Raw genomic sequence first — 18,367 nt, 5'->3', positions numbered from 1 at the left:
ATGGGTGGGGACTGGTGGCAAGGAAGATAGACAAGTGGGACAGGTGGGAAGGAAGATAGACGGGTGGGGATAAGTGGAAAGGAAGATAGACGGGTGGGGATAGGTGGGAAGGAAGATAGACGGGTGGGATAGGTGGGAAAGAAGATAGGCCGGTGGTGATAGGTGGGAAGGAAGATAGACGAGTGGGGATAGGTGGGAAGGAAGATAGATGGGTGGGGACTGGTGGGAAGGAAGATAGATGGGTGGGCGCAGGCAGGAAAGAAGATAGACGAGTGGGGACAGGCGGGAAAGAAGATAGACGAGTGGGGACAGGCGGGAAAGAAGATAGACGAGTGGGGATAAGTGGGAAGGAAGATAGACAAGTGGGATAGGTGGGAAGGAAGATAGACGGGTGGGGACAGGTGGGAAGGAAGTTAGAAGGATGGGGGCAGGTGGGAAGGAAGATAGACGGGTGGGGATAGGTGGGAAGGAAGATAGACGAGTGGGACAGGGCGGGAAGGAAGATAGACGGGTGGGGTTAGGTGTGAAGGAAGATAGACGGGTGGGGACTGGTGGGAAGGAAGATAGATGGTTGGTTATAAGTGGGAAGGAAGATAGACAAGTGGGACAGGTGGGAAGGAAGATAGACGGGTGGGGATAGGTGTGAAGGAAGATTGAAGGATGGGAATAGGTGGGAACGAAGATAGATGGGTGGAGACAGGTGGGAAGGAAGATAGATGGATGGGGATAGGTGAGAAGGAAGATAGGCTGATGGGGAAAGGTGGGCGGTTAGATGGACAGGTGGGACAGTTGGGAAGGAAGATAGACAGTTGGGGACAGGTGGGAAGGAAGGTAAATGGGTGGGGACAGGTGGGAAGGAAGGTAGATGGGTGGGGATTGGTGGGAAGGAAGTTAGACGAGTGGGGGTAGGTGGGAAGGTAGATGGACGGGTGTGATAGGTGGGAAAGAAGATAGATGGGTGGGGGCAGGCGGGACGGATCATAGACGGGTGGGATAGGTGGGAAGGAAGATAGACGGGTGGGTACAGGTGGGGAGGAAAATAGATGGGTGGGGACAGGTGAAAAGGAAGATAAACGGGTGGGGATAGGTGGGAAGGAAGATAGACAAGTGGGACAGGTGGGAAGGAAGATAGACGCGTGGTGATAAGTGGGAAGGAAGATAGACAAGTGGGACTGGTGGGATGGAAGATAGAAGGATGGGGATAGGTGGGAAGGAAGATAGATGGGTGGGGATAGGTGGGAAGGAAGATAGGCGGATGGGGATAGGTGGGAATGAAGATAGATGGGTGGGGATAGGTGGGAAGGAAGATAGGTGGATGGGGGTAGGTGGGAATGAAGATACACGGGTGGGGACAGGTGGGAAGGAAGATAGACCGGTGGGTACAGGTGGGAAGGAAGATAGGCGGGTGGGACAGGTGGGAAAGTAGATAGACGGGTGGCAATAGGTGGGAAGGAAGATAGACGGGTGGGGATAGGTGGGAATGAAGATAGACGGGTGGGGACAGGTGGGAATGAAGATAGACGGGTGGGGATAGGTGGGAAGGAAGATAGACGGGTGGGGATAAGTGGGAAGGAAGATAGACAAGTGGGACAGGTGGGAAGGAGGAAATATGGGTGGGGATAAGTGGGAAGGAAGATAGATGAGTGGGATAGGTGGGAAAGAAGATAGATGGGTGGGGACAGGTGGGAAGGAAGATAGACGGGGTGGGGATAAGTGGGAAGGAAGATAGACAAGTGGGACAGGTGGGAAGGAGGAAATATGGGTGGGGATAAGTGGGAAGGAAGATAGATGAGTGGGATAGGTGGGAAAGAAGATAGACGGGTGGGGACAGGTGGGAAGGAAGATAGACGGGGTGGGGATAAGTGGGAAGGAAGATAGACAAGTGGGACAGGTGGGAAGGAGGAAATATGGGTGGGGATAAGTGGGAAGGAAGATAGATGAGTGGGATAGGTGGGAAAGAAGATAGACGGGTGGGGACAGGTGGGAAGGAAGATAGATGGGTGTGGACAGGTGGGAAGGAAGATAGACGGCTGGGGACAGGTGGGAAGGAAGACAAATCGGTGGGGATAAGTGGGAAGGAAGATAGACAAGTGGGACAGGTGGGAAAGAAGATAGACGGGGTGGGGATAAGAGGGAAAGATGATAGACGAGTGGGGATAGGTGGGAAGGAAGATAGACAAGTGGGATAGGTGGGAAGGAAGATAGGCAGATGGGGATAGGTGGGAAGGAAGATAGACGGGTCGGGAACAGGTGGGAAGGAAGATAGACGGGTGGGAACAGGTGGAAAGGAAAGTAGAAGGATGGGGACAGGTGGGAAGGATGACAGACCGGTCGGGAAAAGTGGGAAGGAAGGTACACAGGCGGGGATAGGTGGGAAGGAAGATAGACAGGTGGGTACAGGTGGGAAGGAAGATAAACGGGTGGGGACAGGTGGGAAGGAAGATAGACGGGTGGGATAAGTGGGAAGGAAGATAGACAAGTGGGATACTTGGGAAGGAAGATAGAAGGATGGGGATAGGTGGGAAGGAAGATAGACAGGTGGGATAGGTGTGAAAGAAGATAGACAGGTGGGGATAAGTGGGAAGGAAGATAGATGGGTGTGGGAAGGAAGGTAGACGGGTGGGGACAGGTGGGAAGGAAGGTAGACGGGTGGGGACAGGTGGGAAAGAAGATAGATGGGTGGTGATAAGTGGGAAGGAAGATAGATGGGTGTGGAAAGGTGGGAAGGAAGATAGACGGGTGGGGATAAGTGGGAAGGAAGATAGACAAGTGGGACAGGTGGGAAGGAAGATAGAAGGATGGGGATAGTTGGGAAGGAAGATAGACAGGTGGGATAGGTGGGAAGGAAGATAGACAGGTGGGGATTGGTGGGAAGGAAGATAGGCGGATGGGGATAGGTGGGAAGGAAGATAGACGGGTGGGGATAGGTGGGAATGAAGATAGACGGGTGGGAACAGGTGGAAAGGAAAGTAGATGGATGGGGACAGGTGGGAAGGATGATAGATGGGTGGGGACAGGTGGGAAGGAAGATAGACGGGTGGGATAGTTGGAAAAGAAGATGGACAGGTGGGGACAGGTTGGAAGGAAGATAGACGGGTGGGCATAGGTGGGAAGGAAGTTAGGCGGCTGGGGATAGGTGGGAAGGAAGATAGATAGGTGGGAAGGAAGATAGACGGGTGGGATAGGTGGGAAAGAAGATAGATGGGTGGGGACAGGTTGGAAGGAAGATAGACGGGTGGGAAGGAAGATAAACGGGTGGGATAGTTGGGAAAGAAGATGGACGGGTGGGGACAGGTTGGAAGGAAGATAGACGAGTGGGCATAGGTGGGAAGGAAGATAGGCGGCTGGGGATAGGTGGGAAGGAAGATAGACAGGTGGGGATAGGTGGGAAGGAAGATAGACGGATGGGATAGGTAGGAAAGAAGCTAGATGGGTGGGGACATGTGGGATGGAAGATAGATTGGTGGGATAGGTGGGAAAGATGATAGACGGATGGGGATAGATGGGAAGGAAGATAGACGCGTGGGGACAGGTGGGAAGGAAGATAGACGGATGGGGATAGGTAGGAATGCAGATAGACGAGAAAGCAGATAGATGGGTGGGGACAGATGGGAACGAAGATTGACGGGTGTGGACAGGTGGGAAGGAAGATAGGCGGGGTGGTGACAAGTGGGAAGGAAGGTAGACGGGAGGGAAGATTGAGAGGTGGGGATAGGTGGGAGAGAAGATAGACGGGTGGGACAGGTGGGAGGGAAGACAAACGAGTGGAGATAGGTGGGAAGGAGGAGTTGGGTGGATAGAGAATTGACTAATGAGCGAGAAACAGTGAGTGGGGATTAGGGGTTCTTTTTCAAGTTGGCGACCTGTGACCAGTGAGGTCCCACCTGAATTAGTGCTGGGACAGCAACTGTTTATGATATAAAAGGTGGAAGCAAATTTACTGTAGTTTGCAAAATGTTGGTAAATGGAGTATAATGTGAGAAAATGTGAAGTTATTCACTTTGGAAAGGAGAACAAAAGACTAAAATATTATTTTAATGGAGAGAAACTGCAGAAATCTGCAACACAGGTGCAGCAGGAATCAAGAAGGGCAATAGAATGTTGGCCTTATTTCAATGGTGTTAGGGCAATTGATTTCCCAAAATGCATCACTCAACTTATCCGGATTAAACTCCATCTTCCATTTCTCCACCTAACTTTCCATTTGGTCTTTATTCTGCTGTGTCCTTTGATATAAAGAACTAAGAAAATTTACAGCCCAGGAACAGGCCCTTTGGCCCCCCAAGCCTGAGCCGATCCAAATGTACTGCCTAAACCTGTTGGTCAATTCTTAAGCATCTGTATCCCTCTGCTCCCCACCTACTCATGCATTTATCCAGACGCATCTTAAATGAATCTACCGTGCCTGCCTCTACCACCTCTGCTGGCAACGTGTTCCAAACACCCACCACCCTCTGTGTGAAGTAATGCGGCGTGTATTCCCCTTAAACTTTCCACCTCTCGCCTTGAAAACGTGACCTCTCGTTATTGAATCCTTCAACCTGGGAAAAAGCTTGTCTCTATCCACCCTGTCTATACCCTTCATGATTTTGTAAACCTCAATCAGGTCCCCCCTCAATCTTCTTTTTTCTAATGAAAACAATCCTAACCTACTCAACCTTTCTTTAGATTAGATTAGATTAGATTACATTACAGTGTGGAAACAGGCCCTTCGGCCCAACAAGTCCACACCGACCCGCCGAAGCGAACCCACCCATACCCCTACATTTACCCGTTACCTAACACTACGGGCAATTTAGCATGGCCAATTCACCTGGCCCTGCACATCTTTGGACTGTGGGAGGAAACCAGAGCACCCGGAGGAAACCCACGCAGACACGGGGAGAACGTGCAAACTCCACACAGTCAGTCGCCTGAGGTGGGAATTGAACCCGGGTCTCTGGCGCTGCGAGGCAACAGTGCTAACCACTGTGCCACCGTGCCGCCCAGCATTCTTCATAGCTAGTACTTTCCATACCAGGCAACATCCTTGCAAACCTTCTCTGCACCCTCTCCAAAGTGTCCACATCCTTTTGTACACAGTATTCTAAATGCGGCCCAAACAATGTCTTGTACAATGTTAACATGACTTGCCAGCTCTTCTCCTCAATACCCCGTCCAATGAAGGCAAGCATACTATGTGCCTTCTTGACCACTCTATCCACCTGTGCAGCAACCTTCAGGGTACAATGAACCTGCACTCCCAGATCTCTCTTCCCATCAACTTTTCTCAAGGCTCTTCCGTTCATTGTATAATTCGCTCTCAAATTAGTCTTGCCTAAATGCATCACCTCACATTTGTCTGGATCGAAAACCATCTGCCACTTTTCTGCCCAACTCTCTATCTATATCCTCCTGTATTCTCTGACAGTCCCTTATGCTTTCTGCTACTCCACCAATCTTCATGTCATCTGCAAACTTGCTGATCATACCAACAGCGCGCTCTTCCAGATCATTTGTATATATTCCAAATAACAGTGGCCCCAACACTGATCCCTGTGGAACACCACTGGTCATCTTTCTCCATTTCAAGAAACTCCCTTCAACTACTACTCTCTGTCTCCTGTTTCTCAACCAGTTCTTTATCCACCTAGCTACAACACCAAGCACACCATATGACTTCAATTTCTCCATTAGTCTACCATGGGGAACCTAATCAAACGCCTTACTAAAATCCATGTATATGACATCAACAGCCCTTCCTTTATCTATCAACTTGGTCACTTCCTCAAAGTTGGTAAGGCATGATCTCCCCTGCACAAAACCCTGTTGCCTATCACTGATAAGCCCATTCTTTTCTAAGTATAAATAGATCCTATCCCTCAGTACCTTCTCCAGCAACTTTCCCACCACCGACGTCAGGCTCACTGGTCTGTAGTTATCCGGAATATCCCTACTACCGTTCTTGTACAAGGGAACAACATGAGCAACCCTCCAGTCCTCCGGCACCTCACCTGTATTTAAGGATGCCACAAAGAAATCTGTCAGGACTCCAACTATTTCCTCTGTTGCCTCCCTCAGCAATCTGGGATAGATCCCATCCGGTCCTGGGGATTTGTCCACCTTAATAACCTCTAGCCTACCCAACACATCTTCCCTACTTATGTCAACGTAATCCAGACTAATCAAACTTCTATCTCTAATCTCAGGATTCATCATGTTCCTCTCCTCAGTGAACACTGATGCAAAGTAATCATTCGGAATCTCACCCATTCTTTCAGGTTTGACACACAGCTTTCCTTTGTTATCCTTTAGTGGACCAATCCTTTCTCTAGTTACCCGCTTGCTTCTTATATAAGAATAAAATGCTTTGGGATTCTCCTTAATTCTGCTTGCTAAAGCTATTAAATGACCCCTTTTAGCCCGCTTGATTCCTCATTTAAGACTTGTCCTGCTCTTCCGATATTCTTCCAGGGCCCGTTCTGTTCTTAGCTGCCTAGACCTTTTGTATGCTTCCTTTTTACTGTCATCCATGGTTCACGAATCTTGCCCTTCCTATCCTTTGCCTTCAATGGGACATGCCTATCCTACACTATCTTTAACCTATCTTTGAAAGCCTCCCACATCTCAAATGTGGACTTCCCTTCAAATAGCAGTGTCCATTCCACATTTCCGAGCTCCTACCTAATTTTGATATAATTGGCCTTGGCCCAGTTTAGTACTCTTCCCTTAGGACCACTCTATTCTTTATCCACGAGTATTCTAAAACTTACAGAATTGTGGTCACTGTTCCCAAAGAAATCCCCCACCGCAACATCTACCACCTGTCCTGGCTAGTTCCCCAGTACCAGTCCAATATGGCCCCTTCCCTCATCAGACTACTCACATACTGCTCTAGAAAACTCTCCTGGACTTTTCTTACAAATTCTACCCCATCCAGACCTCTGACGTTAAGTGTATCCCAGTAAATGTTGGGAAAATTAAAATCTCCCATCACCACTACCCTATTGCCTATCTTTCCTCATTATCCTTCACCAAGTCATCTACAAACTTATTAATCAGACCACTGACATTTTCATCTAAATTATTTATTACCAACAACTGAGGTCCTGTGCTAAATCCTTACGGAACACCACTAGTCACAGACCTTCAGTCAGAAAAATAACCTTTGACAAATACCCCCTGTCTTCTCTGGCCATGCCACATTTTGTATCCAACTTGTCAATTCACCATGAATTCCATGTGGTTTGATTTACTGAACCAGCCTACCATGGGAGACTTTGTAAAATGCTTTAGTGAAATCCATATAGCTAACATCTGCTGCCTAATCCTCATCCATCATCTTTGTCACTTCCTCAAAAAACGCAATCATGTTCATAATATTTGCATAAAGCCATACTGACTATCCTTATTAAGTCCATTCTTTTACAAATGCAAGTAAATCTTGTCCCTAAGAATCTTCTCCAGTAATTTCCATACCACTGACATAAAACTCACCAGATTATAATTTCCTGGATTATCCCTGTTGTCCTTCTTAAACAAAGGAACAGCATTGGCTATTTGCCAGTATTCTTGGACCTCGCCTGTGGCTCAAGACTACACAAAGAGCTTTTTCAAGGCCCCAGCAATGTCCTCCCTTGCCTCCTTCTGTATCTTGGTATAGATCCGATCAGGCCCTGGGAACTTATCTATCTTAATGTTTTTTGAGACACCAACACCTTTTTAATATTTTCATGCCTTATAGTATCAACAAAGCCTGCTCTAAACTTATGATCTCTAACCTTACGTTTTTCTCCTTGGTGAAGTACTAATTAAGGACATCACACACTTCTTCTGGCTCAATGCATAAATTCCTTCCTTTGTCCTTGAATGGATCTACCCTTTCTGTCGTTACCTTCCCACTCTAATATGTGTATAAAATACCTTGGGATTCTCCTTAATCCTACTTGCCATGGACTCTTCAAGCCCTCCTAATTTTTTAAAAAAATTATTTTTTGCTTCCCTTATATTCCTCAAAGGCCTTATTTGATTTATGTTTCCCAAACCTTAAATATTCTTCCTTTTTATTTAAACCTAGAGTTATACAGTCATAGAAATGTACAGCATGGAAACAGACCCTTCGGTCCAACCCGTCGATGCCGACCAGATATCCCAACCCAATCTAGTCCCACCTGCCAGCACCCAGCCCATATCCCTCCAAACCCTTTCTATTCACATACCCATCCAAATGCCTCTTAAATGTTGTCATTGTACCATCCTCCACTACTTCCTCTGGCAGCTCATTCCATACATGTACCACCCTCTGCGTGAAAACATTACCCCCATAGGTCTCTTTTATATATTTCCCCTCTCACCCTAAATCTATGCCCTCTAGTTCTGGAGTCACCAACCCCAGGGAAAAGACTTTGTCTATTTATCCTATCCATGCACCTCATAAGGTCTAAACCTCGATAAGGTCTATAACCTCAGCCTCCAACGCTCTAGGGAAAACAGCCCTAGCCTGTTCAGCCTCTCCTTGTAGCGCAGATCCTCCAACCCTGGCAACATCCTTTTAAATCTTTTCTGAACCCTTTCAAGTTTCACAACATCTTTCCGATAGGAAGGAGACCAGAACTGCACGCAATATTTCAACAGTGGCCTAACCAATGTCCTGTACAGCCGCAACATGACCTCCCAACTCCTGTACTCAATACTCTGACCAATAAAGGAAAGCATACCAAACGCCTTCTTCACTATCCTATCCACCTGCGACTCCAGTTTCAAAGACATATGAACCTGCACTCCAAGGTCTCTTTGTTCAGCAACACTCCCTAGGACCTTACCATTAAGTGTATAAGTCCTGCTAAGATTTGCTTTCCCAAAATGCAGCACCTCGCATTTATCGGAATTAAACTCCATCTGCCACTTCTCAGCCCATTGGCCCATCTGGTCCAGATCCTGTTGTAATGTGAGGTAACCCTCTTCGCTGTCCACTACACCTCCAATTTTGGTCATCTGCAAACTTACTAACTGTACCTCTTATGTTCGCATCCAAATCATTTATGTAAATGACAAAAAGTAGAGGGCCCAGGACCGATCCTTTTGGCACTCCACTGGTCACAGGCCTCCAGTCTGAAAAACAACCTTCAACCACCACCCTCTGTCTTCTATCTTTGAGCCAGTTCTGTATCCAAATGGCTAGTTCTCCCTGTATTCCATGAGATCTAACCTTGCTCATCAGCATCCCATGGGTAACCTTGTCGAACTCCTTATTAAGTCCATATAGATCACATCTACTGCTCTGCCCTCATCAATCTTCTTTGTTACTTCTTCAAAAAACTCAATCAAATTTGTGAGACATGATTTCCCACGCACAAAGCCATGTTGACTATCCCTAATCAGTCCTTGCCTTTCCAAATATATGTACATCCTGTCCCTCAGGATTCCCTCCAACAACTTGCCCACCACTGAGGTCAGGCTCACCGGTGTATAGTTCCCTGGCTTGTCTTTACCGCCCTTCTTAAACAGTGGCACCACGTTTGCCAACCTCCAGTCTTCCGGCACCTCACCTGTGACTATTGATGATACAAATATCTCAGCAAGAGGCCCAGCAATCACTTCTCTAGTTTCCCACAGGGTTCTTGGGTACACCTGATCAGGTCCTGGGGATTTATCCACTTTTAACCGTTTCAAGACATCCAGCATCTCCTCCTCTGTAATCTGGACATTTTGAAAGATGTCACCATCTATTTCCCGACTGTCTATATCTTCCATATCCTTTTCCACAGTAAATACTGATGCAAAATATTCATTTAGTATCTCCCCCATTTTCTATGGCTCCACACAAAGGCCGCCTTGCTGATCTTTGAGGGGCCCTATTCTCTCCCTAGTTACCCTTTTGTCCTTAATATATTTGTAAAAACCCTTTGGATTCTCCTTAATTCTATTTGCCAACGCTATCTCATGTCCCCTTTTTGCCCTCCTGATTTCCCTCTTAAGTATACTCCTACTTTCTTTATACTCTCCAAAGGATTCACTCGATCTCTCCTGTCTATATCTGACATATGCTTCCTTCATTTTCTTAACAAAACCCTCAATTTCTTTAGTCATCCAGCATTCCCTATACCTACCAGCCTTCCCTTTCACCCTGACAGGAATATACTTTCTTTGGATTCTTGTCATCTCATTTCTGAAGGCTTCCCATTTTCCGGCCGTCCCTTTACCTGCGAACATCTGCCTCCAATCAGCTTTTGAAAGTTCTTGCCTAATACTATCAAAATTGGCCTTTCTGCAATTTAGAACTTCAACTTTTAGATCTGGTCTATCCTTTTCCATCACTATTTTAAAACGAATAGAATTATGGTCGCCCTCCCCAAAGTGCTACCCCAATGACACCTCAGTCATCTGCCCTGCCTTATTTCTCAAGAGTAGTTCAAGTTTTGCACCTTCTCTAGTCGGCACATCCACATACTGAATCAGAAAATTGTCTTGTACACACTGAAGAAATTCCTCTCCATCTAAACCTTTAACACTATGGCAGCCCTGGTCGATGTTTGGAAAGTTAAAATCCCCTACCATAACTACCCTATTATTCTTACAGATAGCTGAGATCTCCTTACAAGTTTGTTTCTTAATTTCCCTCTGACTATTGGGGAGTCTATAATACAATCCCAATAAGGTGATCATCTCTTTCTTATTTCTCGGTTCCACCCTAATAACTTCCCTGGATGCATTTCCGGGAATATCCTCCCTCAGCACAGCTGTAATGCTATCCCTTATCAAAAATGCCACTCCCCCTCCTCTCTTGCCTCCCTTTCTATCCTTCCTGTAGAATTTGTATCCTGGAACATTAAGCTGCCAGTCCTGCCCATCCCTGAGCCATGTTTCTGTAATTGCTATGATATCCCAGTCCCATGTTGCTAACCATGCCCTGAGTTCATCTGCCTTCCCTTTTAGGCCCCTTGCATTGAAATAAATTTAGTTTATTAGTCCTACCTTGTCCCTGCCTGCCCTGACTGTTTGACTCATTTCTGTTCTCAGCTGTACCCATCTCAGATCGACCTCTTTCCTCGCTATATCCCTGGGTCCCACCCCCCCCCCACCTTACTAGTTTAAATCCTCCCAAGCAGTTCGAGCAAATTTCCCTGCCAGTATATTAGTCCCCTTCCAATTTAAATGCAATCCGTCCTTCTTGTACAGGTCACTTCTACCCCAAAAGAGATTCCAATGATCCAAAAATGTGAATCCTTCTCCCATACACCAGCTCATCATATGCTCTATACTCCTATTCCTGCCCTCACGAGCTTGTAGCACTGGGAGTAATCCAGATATTACTACCCTTGAGGACCTCCTTTTTAAATTTCTGCCTAACTCTCTGCAATCTCCCTTCAGAGTCTCAACCTTTTCCCTTCCAATATAATTGGTTCCAATGTGGACAATGACCTGCTGGCCCCTCTCCTCCGTGAGAACATTCTGCACCCTCTTTGAGACATCCTTGATCCTGGCACCAGGGAAACAACACATCATTCTGCTTTTTCTCTGCTGGCCACAGAAACGTCTGTCTATACCTCTGACTACAGAATCCCCTAACACAATTGATCTCTTGGAAGCCGACGTACCCCTCGTTGCATTAGAACCAATCTCAATACCAGAAACTTGGCTGTTCGTGCTATGTTCCCCTGAGAATCCATCAGCCCCTACATTTTCCAAAACAGCATACCTGTTTGAAATCGGTATATCCACAAAAGACTCCTGCCCTAGCTGCTGACCTCTCTCACCCTTCCTGGAGTTAACCCATCTATGTGACTGTATCTGAGACTTCCCCCCCCTTCCTCTAACTGCCATCCATCACATACTGTTGCTGTTGCAAATTCCTCATCGCTTCTATCTGTCTCTCCAACCGATCCACTCGATCTGATAAGATTCGCATCCAACAGCATTTATGGCAGATATAATCCGCAGTAACCCTTAAACTCTCTTTAAACTCCCACATCTGACAAGAAGTGCATATCACTGCAAAGGCCATTTTTGCTCCTTCACAATCTACAGACCCAGAAAATAACATTGTCTTATTCCTCTACAAACACTGTCCCAGGTTAAATTAATAGCTATGGCTTACATTTTAAGTTTAATCAAGAGACTTATCTCCAAAAACATATAATCAAGAAAAAATCCACTACTCACTACTGCAGCCTTTCTCTTGGACAGACTTAAAACAACAATTAACTTGTCTGATTCTGTGCTGTGAACTTCGCCCAACAGTTCCTCCAAGATTAGTTGTGAATTTCACTGTTTGATAATTTTCCCAGATGCACTCCGATGTCCAGTGATACACAAATTCAAACAGCAAAGGCAGTAACTGTGCAGGTTCTCCCTCTCTCCCTCTCTCCTGCACTGTCCTCACCATGTGCTTCCTTTATCTGCTCTTCTCCCTTTTAAAGTGCTGTTGTTTTGACTTTTTTTTTCCAAAATTCCAAAACAATGCAACAGCATATAAAATAGTAATTGCTGCTCCTGGAATTCGAGGAAATCACCTCCAACACCTAAACCAAGGTTACCAAATCTTTCCATCCTTATCTTTCATCCTCACAGGAAAATACTGGTCCCTGAATCTTGGTCAACTGGTTTTTAAAAGATTCCTACATGACTTTCTACAATAAACCCACGTTATCTGCATTGTCTTTGATCAATAACTGCTCATTAACCCAGCTGTGATCAAGACGAAATTGCATTTGTCTGTTAATCTGTTTTACTCCACTCTGAAGTATCATTCCTTATAAAGCCTGTATCAACCTACATTAAATCAGACAGGTTCCACTTATCATCAGGAGAAAGTAAGGTCTGCAGATGCTGGAGATCAGAGCTGGAAATGTGTTGCTGGAAAAGCGCAGCAGGTCAGGCAGCATCCAGGGTACAGGAGAATCGACGTTTCGGGCATAAGCCCTTTCCTGAAGAAGGGCTTATGCCCGAAACGTCGATTCTCCTGTTCCCTGGATGCTGCCTGACCTGCTGCGCTTTTCCAGCAACACATTTCCAGCTCCACTTATCATCAGCAATGCCACCCCATGCCGCTGTATTTCTTTAATGCCAGGTCTTGAGTTTATACTTACTGTACACTGTGACATACTCTTTCACATCCTTTAGCTGAGGATCCAGACATTTCACAGAACATGCTAGTGTTAAATCCCACTTCTGGACACTTGGGAAATAGTCATTGTACCAAGTTCTGCCCTTTGTTCTAATGAAATTTACTCCTGGTTTATGTTCCACATTCATTGTTGGTTTTGGACATGTTGTGCTGCAGTTCATCTCGATGGCACCTCCAAATTCCACGGCTGGGGGGTTTACATCGATTGAAACTTCAAATCCAGTTACAGTGGCTGCCAAGAAAACAAACCACAGTAAATACAAACAGACAGAATCCACAAGGCAACATATTGCATGTAACTCACTGACATAATAGTACATTTGAGGACAAAGTTTTTTGAATGCATACTTTAGGTAGAAGCAGATGATCACTTACTGAGGAGAGGAAGAAGTTAGTTAAACATGAGAGGAACTATAAAGGAATTAGAGAGAGAAATATGGGAACAGAAGTTTTCTAGTGTGACATTTCATGATATAAAGCGACTAATGGGCGGCACGGTGGCACAGTGGTTAGCACTGCTGCCTCACAGCGCCAGAGATCCGGGTTCAATTCCCGCCTCAGGCGACTGACTGTGTGGAGTTTGCACGTTCTCCCCGTGTCTGCGTGGGTTTCCTCCGGGTGCTCCGGTTTCCTCCCACAGTCCAAAGATGTGCAGGGTCAGGTGAATTGGCCATACTAAATTGCCCATAGTGTTAGGTAAGGGGTAAATGTAGGGGTATGGGTGGGTTTCGCTTCGGCGGGTCGGTGTGGACTTGTTGGGCCGAAGGGCCTGTTTCCACACTGTAATCTAATCTAATCTAAACTTCAGGGCTGTCTCAATAAGCATGGTTTTCAGAACCATCAGAATGAATGGTTACCTTTTACCCAGTACTAACTTAATAAATACAGGAGCTGCCACAGAGACATGCCCATGTCCAGCGCAAGAAATGTCCTTAAAGTTTTTAAACACTTGGAAGTTAACTTTTTAATCCAGGGAACAATTTGTTTTTAAGCAGTTCCTTTAACACAGGTACTCACTTTGGATCCAGAAAGCCAGCACTGAAGGGATTATGTTGCTGTACATGCTGCTAAGAAACATCAATTGCTCAATTTGACACCAAACCCAGATAGTTTCAGATACAAGTGTATCAGTGAGACCGTAAGTGATGATTTCAACATGTCCAAAACAAGTTTATTTGGCAGTTGAATGATTGTGTGCTGCATTTTAAATAGTAACGGTTTTATGTTATCTGTAAGTAGCACCCTTTAGTCCCTCAATGTGTGCTATACTGCACCGCCCAAAAACTGTAAGGAAAACTGAATATGAAAACAAAATGATTACAGTAAAAATGAATAGTCTCCTGATATGTCTTTCAACATTAAAAATGTTAATTTTCAAGGTTTGAAAGGCTTTAAGTACATTTCGACATTTTAGAAGGCTCCTCATATGAAGCCACATGGTTAGAGCTTACAATAGGCCGAAAAGGGTGGGGTTGGAAAAGTACAGTTGTCAGGCAGCATCTGAGGAGCAGGAGAGTCGACGTTTCAGGCTTAACAGGGGAGGGGAAAGGGGACTGAGAGATAAATATGAGTGGGTGGTAGGGTTGGGGGGATGGTAGCTAGGAAGACGATGGGTATATGCAGGTGGGGAGGTGATGGTGATAGCTTGGAGTGGAGGGTGGAGTGGATTGGTGAGAAGGAAGATGGACAGATAGGACAGGTCAACAAGGCAGTGACGAGTTGGATGGTTGGATCTCGGTTGAGGTGGTGGGAGGGGAGATGAGGAAACTGGTGCAATTGATGTTGATGCCGTGTGATCAGAAGGTCCCAAGACAGAAGATGAAGCATTCTTCCTCCAGGCATTGGGCGGCTAGGGTTTGGCAGTGGAGGAGGCCCAGAACTTGGGAGAGGAGAGTTGAAGCAATTGGCCACAGGTCAGTGGGGTTGTTTGGTATGTGTCCCAGAGATGTTCTCTGAAACATTCTACGAGTTGGTATCCTGTCTCCCCAATGTAGAGGAGACCGCATCGAGAGCAACAGACACAGTAGATCAGGTGTTTGGATGTGCAGGAAAATCTGTCTGATGTGGAAGGATCTTTTGGGGCCTTGGTTGGAAGTGAGGAAGGAAGTGTGAGCGCAGGGTTTACACTTCTTGCGATGGCAAGGGAAGGTACCGAGAATGGAGGGTGGGTTGGTGGGGGTCATGGACCTAACGAGGGAGTTGCAGAGAGAATGATCTCTGCGGAATGCTGATAGGGCTGGGGAGGGAAATGTATCTCTGGTAGTGGGGTCTGACAGATGGTGGTGGAAATGGTGGAGGATGATGCGCTGTATCCAGAGATTAGTGGATTGGAAGGTGAGGACCAAAGGGATTCTATCCTTGGTGGGGGAGGCCATGAAATGTCATCAGGAATGCCACTGCTAGACATAAGACTCCAGTAAATGAGAGAGACAGTTTATTTCAGGGGATGGCGTTTGGTGTAGTAACCACTGAAGCTCTGATCTCCAGCATCTGCAGTCCTCACTTTCTCCTACATGACACTGACCCAGCTAGCTCAGATTTGGCTCATAGAGTGAACAGAACCCCTAACAGTCAGGACTCCCTGATTGGACCAGGTTAACAGCCTCAGTCAGGGAACTTATATTCTATAAGATCCACTCGACTGACACCGTTCAGATCACTACAAATAATAATTGAAGTTGAAGTTGAGGAATCTTTTGGAAACTGGCTCCCCACAGTTAGAGTCATACAGCATGGAAATAGACCGTTCAGTCCAGCCAGTCCATGCCAAACATAATCCCAAACTAAACTAGTCCTGTCTGCCTGTTCCTGGCCCATATCTGTCCAAGTCTTTCCTATTCATGTACTCATCCAAATGTCTTTTAAATGTTGTAATTGTATGCACATCCACCACTTCCTCAGGAAGTTCATTCCACACGCAAACCACTCTCTGTGTAAAAAAGATTCCTCCATCTTTTTCTAAATGCCTCATCTCACCTTACAAATATGTCCCCTAGTCTTGAAATTCCCCATCCTAGAGTTAAGCCAACTACCATTAACTCCGTCTATCGCCCTCATTATTTTATGTATTTCAATGTATCTCCTATGCTCCAGTGAAAAGAACTCCCAGCCTATCTAGCCTTTCTTTATAACTCAAACCATCCATACCTGACAACATGTTCAAAGGTCCTGCTTGTGGATAGTTCTCTGACTTGCTGGCAATGATGAAAATCTGGCAGCAGGTCTCTGTCCTATATTCCCTTTATTTTTGTTTCCAGATTTTGGGCAATATAGCAGTGGAAAATCCAGTTCACAGTGCTACAGCTATCAACTACATCAGAATACAGATAATCTTCTGCATTAAAAAAGTTGATTTTGTTGGGATTACATTTCCATCTCACTGTATTATTTAGGTAGTTTTGTAGTTATGTAGTTCTACGTTCTTAGTGTAAAGTGTGATGAAATTATCAGAAACAAGCTATAAGTGTTTCGGCATTCTGCTTCCAGCAGAGGGCACCATCTTGTTTTTTGACAATGTTGAAGCTACAAATAGAAGTGCCAAGGGAACTGGTATGTGCCGGTACAGTTACAACATTGAAAAGGCAGGTACATGAATAGGAAAAGTTTAAAAGGATATGGGCCAGACACAGGCAAGTGGGACTAGTTCAGTTTGAGAAACTTGGTTGTCATTGGATAAATTGGACAATTCCTGAAGTGCCAGTGCCCAAAACATTCACTCTCTTGCTTCTCGGATACTACTTGACCTGCTGTGCTTTTTCCAGCACCACGTTTTTCGACTCTACTTATTTTGTAGACCCACTCTTTGACAGGAAGCCCGAGAAGTTTTGGAGGAGTGATCCGAGAGGAAATGAGAGGAATGGTGGGCAGGGGAAATAACTGGGCAAAAGGCCAACATTTCAGGATCTCACAGGAAGGTCAACTTTTGCAATTAAGTTTTCCAACCTTAAAGGTGGATTGACCTCCCTGACTACAGGGGTCAAGAGGCTTATCTGCATGTATTTCCATTTCATTAAAGCAATGGAATTAAATCCTCAGAATTAAATGCTTGCTCCTAATTAAGTTCTACCCAATTGAGAAATCCATGTCTTCAGGTACCTAACTGCATATAAGCGACATGCACCCTGGTGAGACTGACTTCTTCCATAACTTTGGAGTAACATGCTTGCTACTTACAGCTTAAAGTTAAGGTTAGATTATGTTGTGTTGCAAGATCTCTAAGTGGAGCAAAAACAGTATAGAGGAAGAAGGTGGCTGTAGCTGTGGAGGGGGGGGAAGTAAAGTAGCAAAGGAGAGGGAAAGTCAATGAGGCATTGTTTGGATGTAGAGAGAAAGGAAGATATGTTTATATCCTGTTAAATTAAGAAATATTTACAGTAGTCTGGATTATATAACACCAAATGATCACTATGCCACCCATGTATATTGAATGTGTCTTTTTCTTTCTTAGCCAACCACTGTGCCTTGATGCAGCCCTGATGTCCACAGCTGAAGTGGACCATGTAGATAAATGTGTGGGAATGTGGAGAAGTAAGAAATGAGGGCAATTGTGTCCCACATACCTGTCTGCTGCTGCTCTTTCTCCTTGTATATGTGGGTGCAGTCCTTGATTGCTGAACTACATGGTCCTATCCTGCCTGGTGCTCAGCAGGTGCCTGGTCTTGCACCAAACTTTCTGATAAAGGTTTTGGTGAAGCATGTTTTGATCAAACAGACTGAAGCATCCATGCCAACCAAGGGAGATGCTTGAGTTGGCTTTGAACTCTGTACCTGAGGAACCATACCAGGGCCTGGTTACTGTACCTAGATTGAATAAGAAATATGTTACTTCAAACGTGTTGCAATCTGGTAACTCAATAAGGCTCCTTTGACAGCACTTTGCAAATCCACAACCTCTACCAACTATAAGAACAAGGGTAGCAGACACATGGGAATGCCACCATCAGTAAGTTCCCTTCAAACTCACATCCCATACAGACTTGGAAATATATATTAGTTCCTTCATCATTACTGTGCATCCAGATGAGCACACGCATTCTGATGCTGCCCTGCTCACTGCTGGACAGAATCTGGATATTTTGGAAAAGGGGAATATGGCACTACAATTTTCCAACAGGGACCTGGAGGTCCTTATTGGCACAGTAATGCAAAGGACAGGAGTGATGGTTTAATGGTATTATCACCAGATTATTAATCCAAACACCCCCTGGTAGTGGTGTGCTGGGTACCTGGTTTTGAATCCTGCCACAGCAGATAGTAGAATTA

The 18,367-nt window shown here is 45.6% G+C and overlaps 1 protein-coding gene and 1 long non-coding RNA gene across 7 annotated transcripts in view; one reads left to right on the top strand and one right to left on the bottom strand.

Moving 5' to 3' along the window:
• Window positions 1-14,255, bottom strand: part of LOC148136381 (intercellular adhesion molecule 5-like) — a 48,634-nt gene extending 34,379 nt beyond the window's left edge. Inside the window, exons 1-2 of one of the 2 annotated variants that reach the window (XM_087983522.1) lie at window positions 14,123-14,255; window positions 13,068-13,337 (exon numbers count right to left, since the gene is read on the bottom strand). In XM_087983522.1, coding sequence (XP_087839648.1) covers window positions 13,068-13,337; window positions 14,123-14,183 — 331 coding nt within the window. In that variant the 5' untranslated portion in view covers window positions 14,184-14,255. Of the gene's footprint in view, window positions 1-13,067; window positions 13,338-13,480; window positions 13,582-14,122 lie in introns of those variants that run through there. The other variant, XM_087983523.1, reaches the window with a different exon arrangement.
• The window catches only part of LOC122552308 (uncharacterized), a 215,346-nt gene that overhangs the window by 164,250 nt on the left and 32,729 nt on the right, over window positions 1-18,367 (top strand). The window lies entirely within an intron of this gene.

This window comes from Chiloscyllium plagiosum, unplaced genomic scaffold, assembly GCF_037043375.1.
Source record: "Chiloscyllium plagiosum isolate Xiang-an unplaced genomic scaffold, Cpla_swu_hap1 HiC_scaffold_45, whole genome shotgun sequence".
Classification (NCBI taxonomy): Eukaryota; Metazoa; Chordata; class Chondrichthyes; order Orectolobiformes; family Hemiscylliidae; genus Chiloscyllium; species Chiloscyllium plagiosum.
The sequence above is the reverse complement of the archived record's forward strand: the minus strand, read 5'-3'. Positions and strand labels throughout refer to the sequence as shown.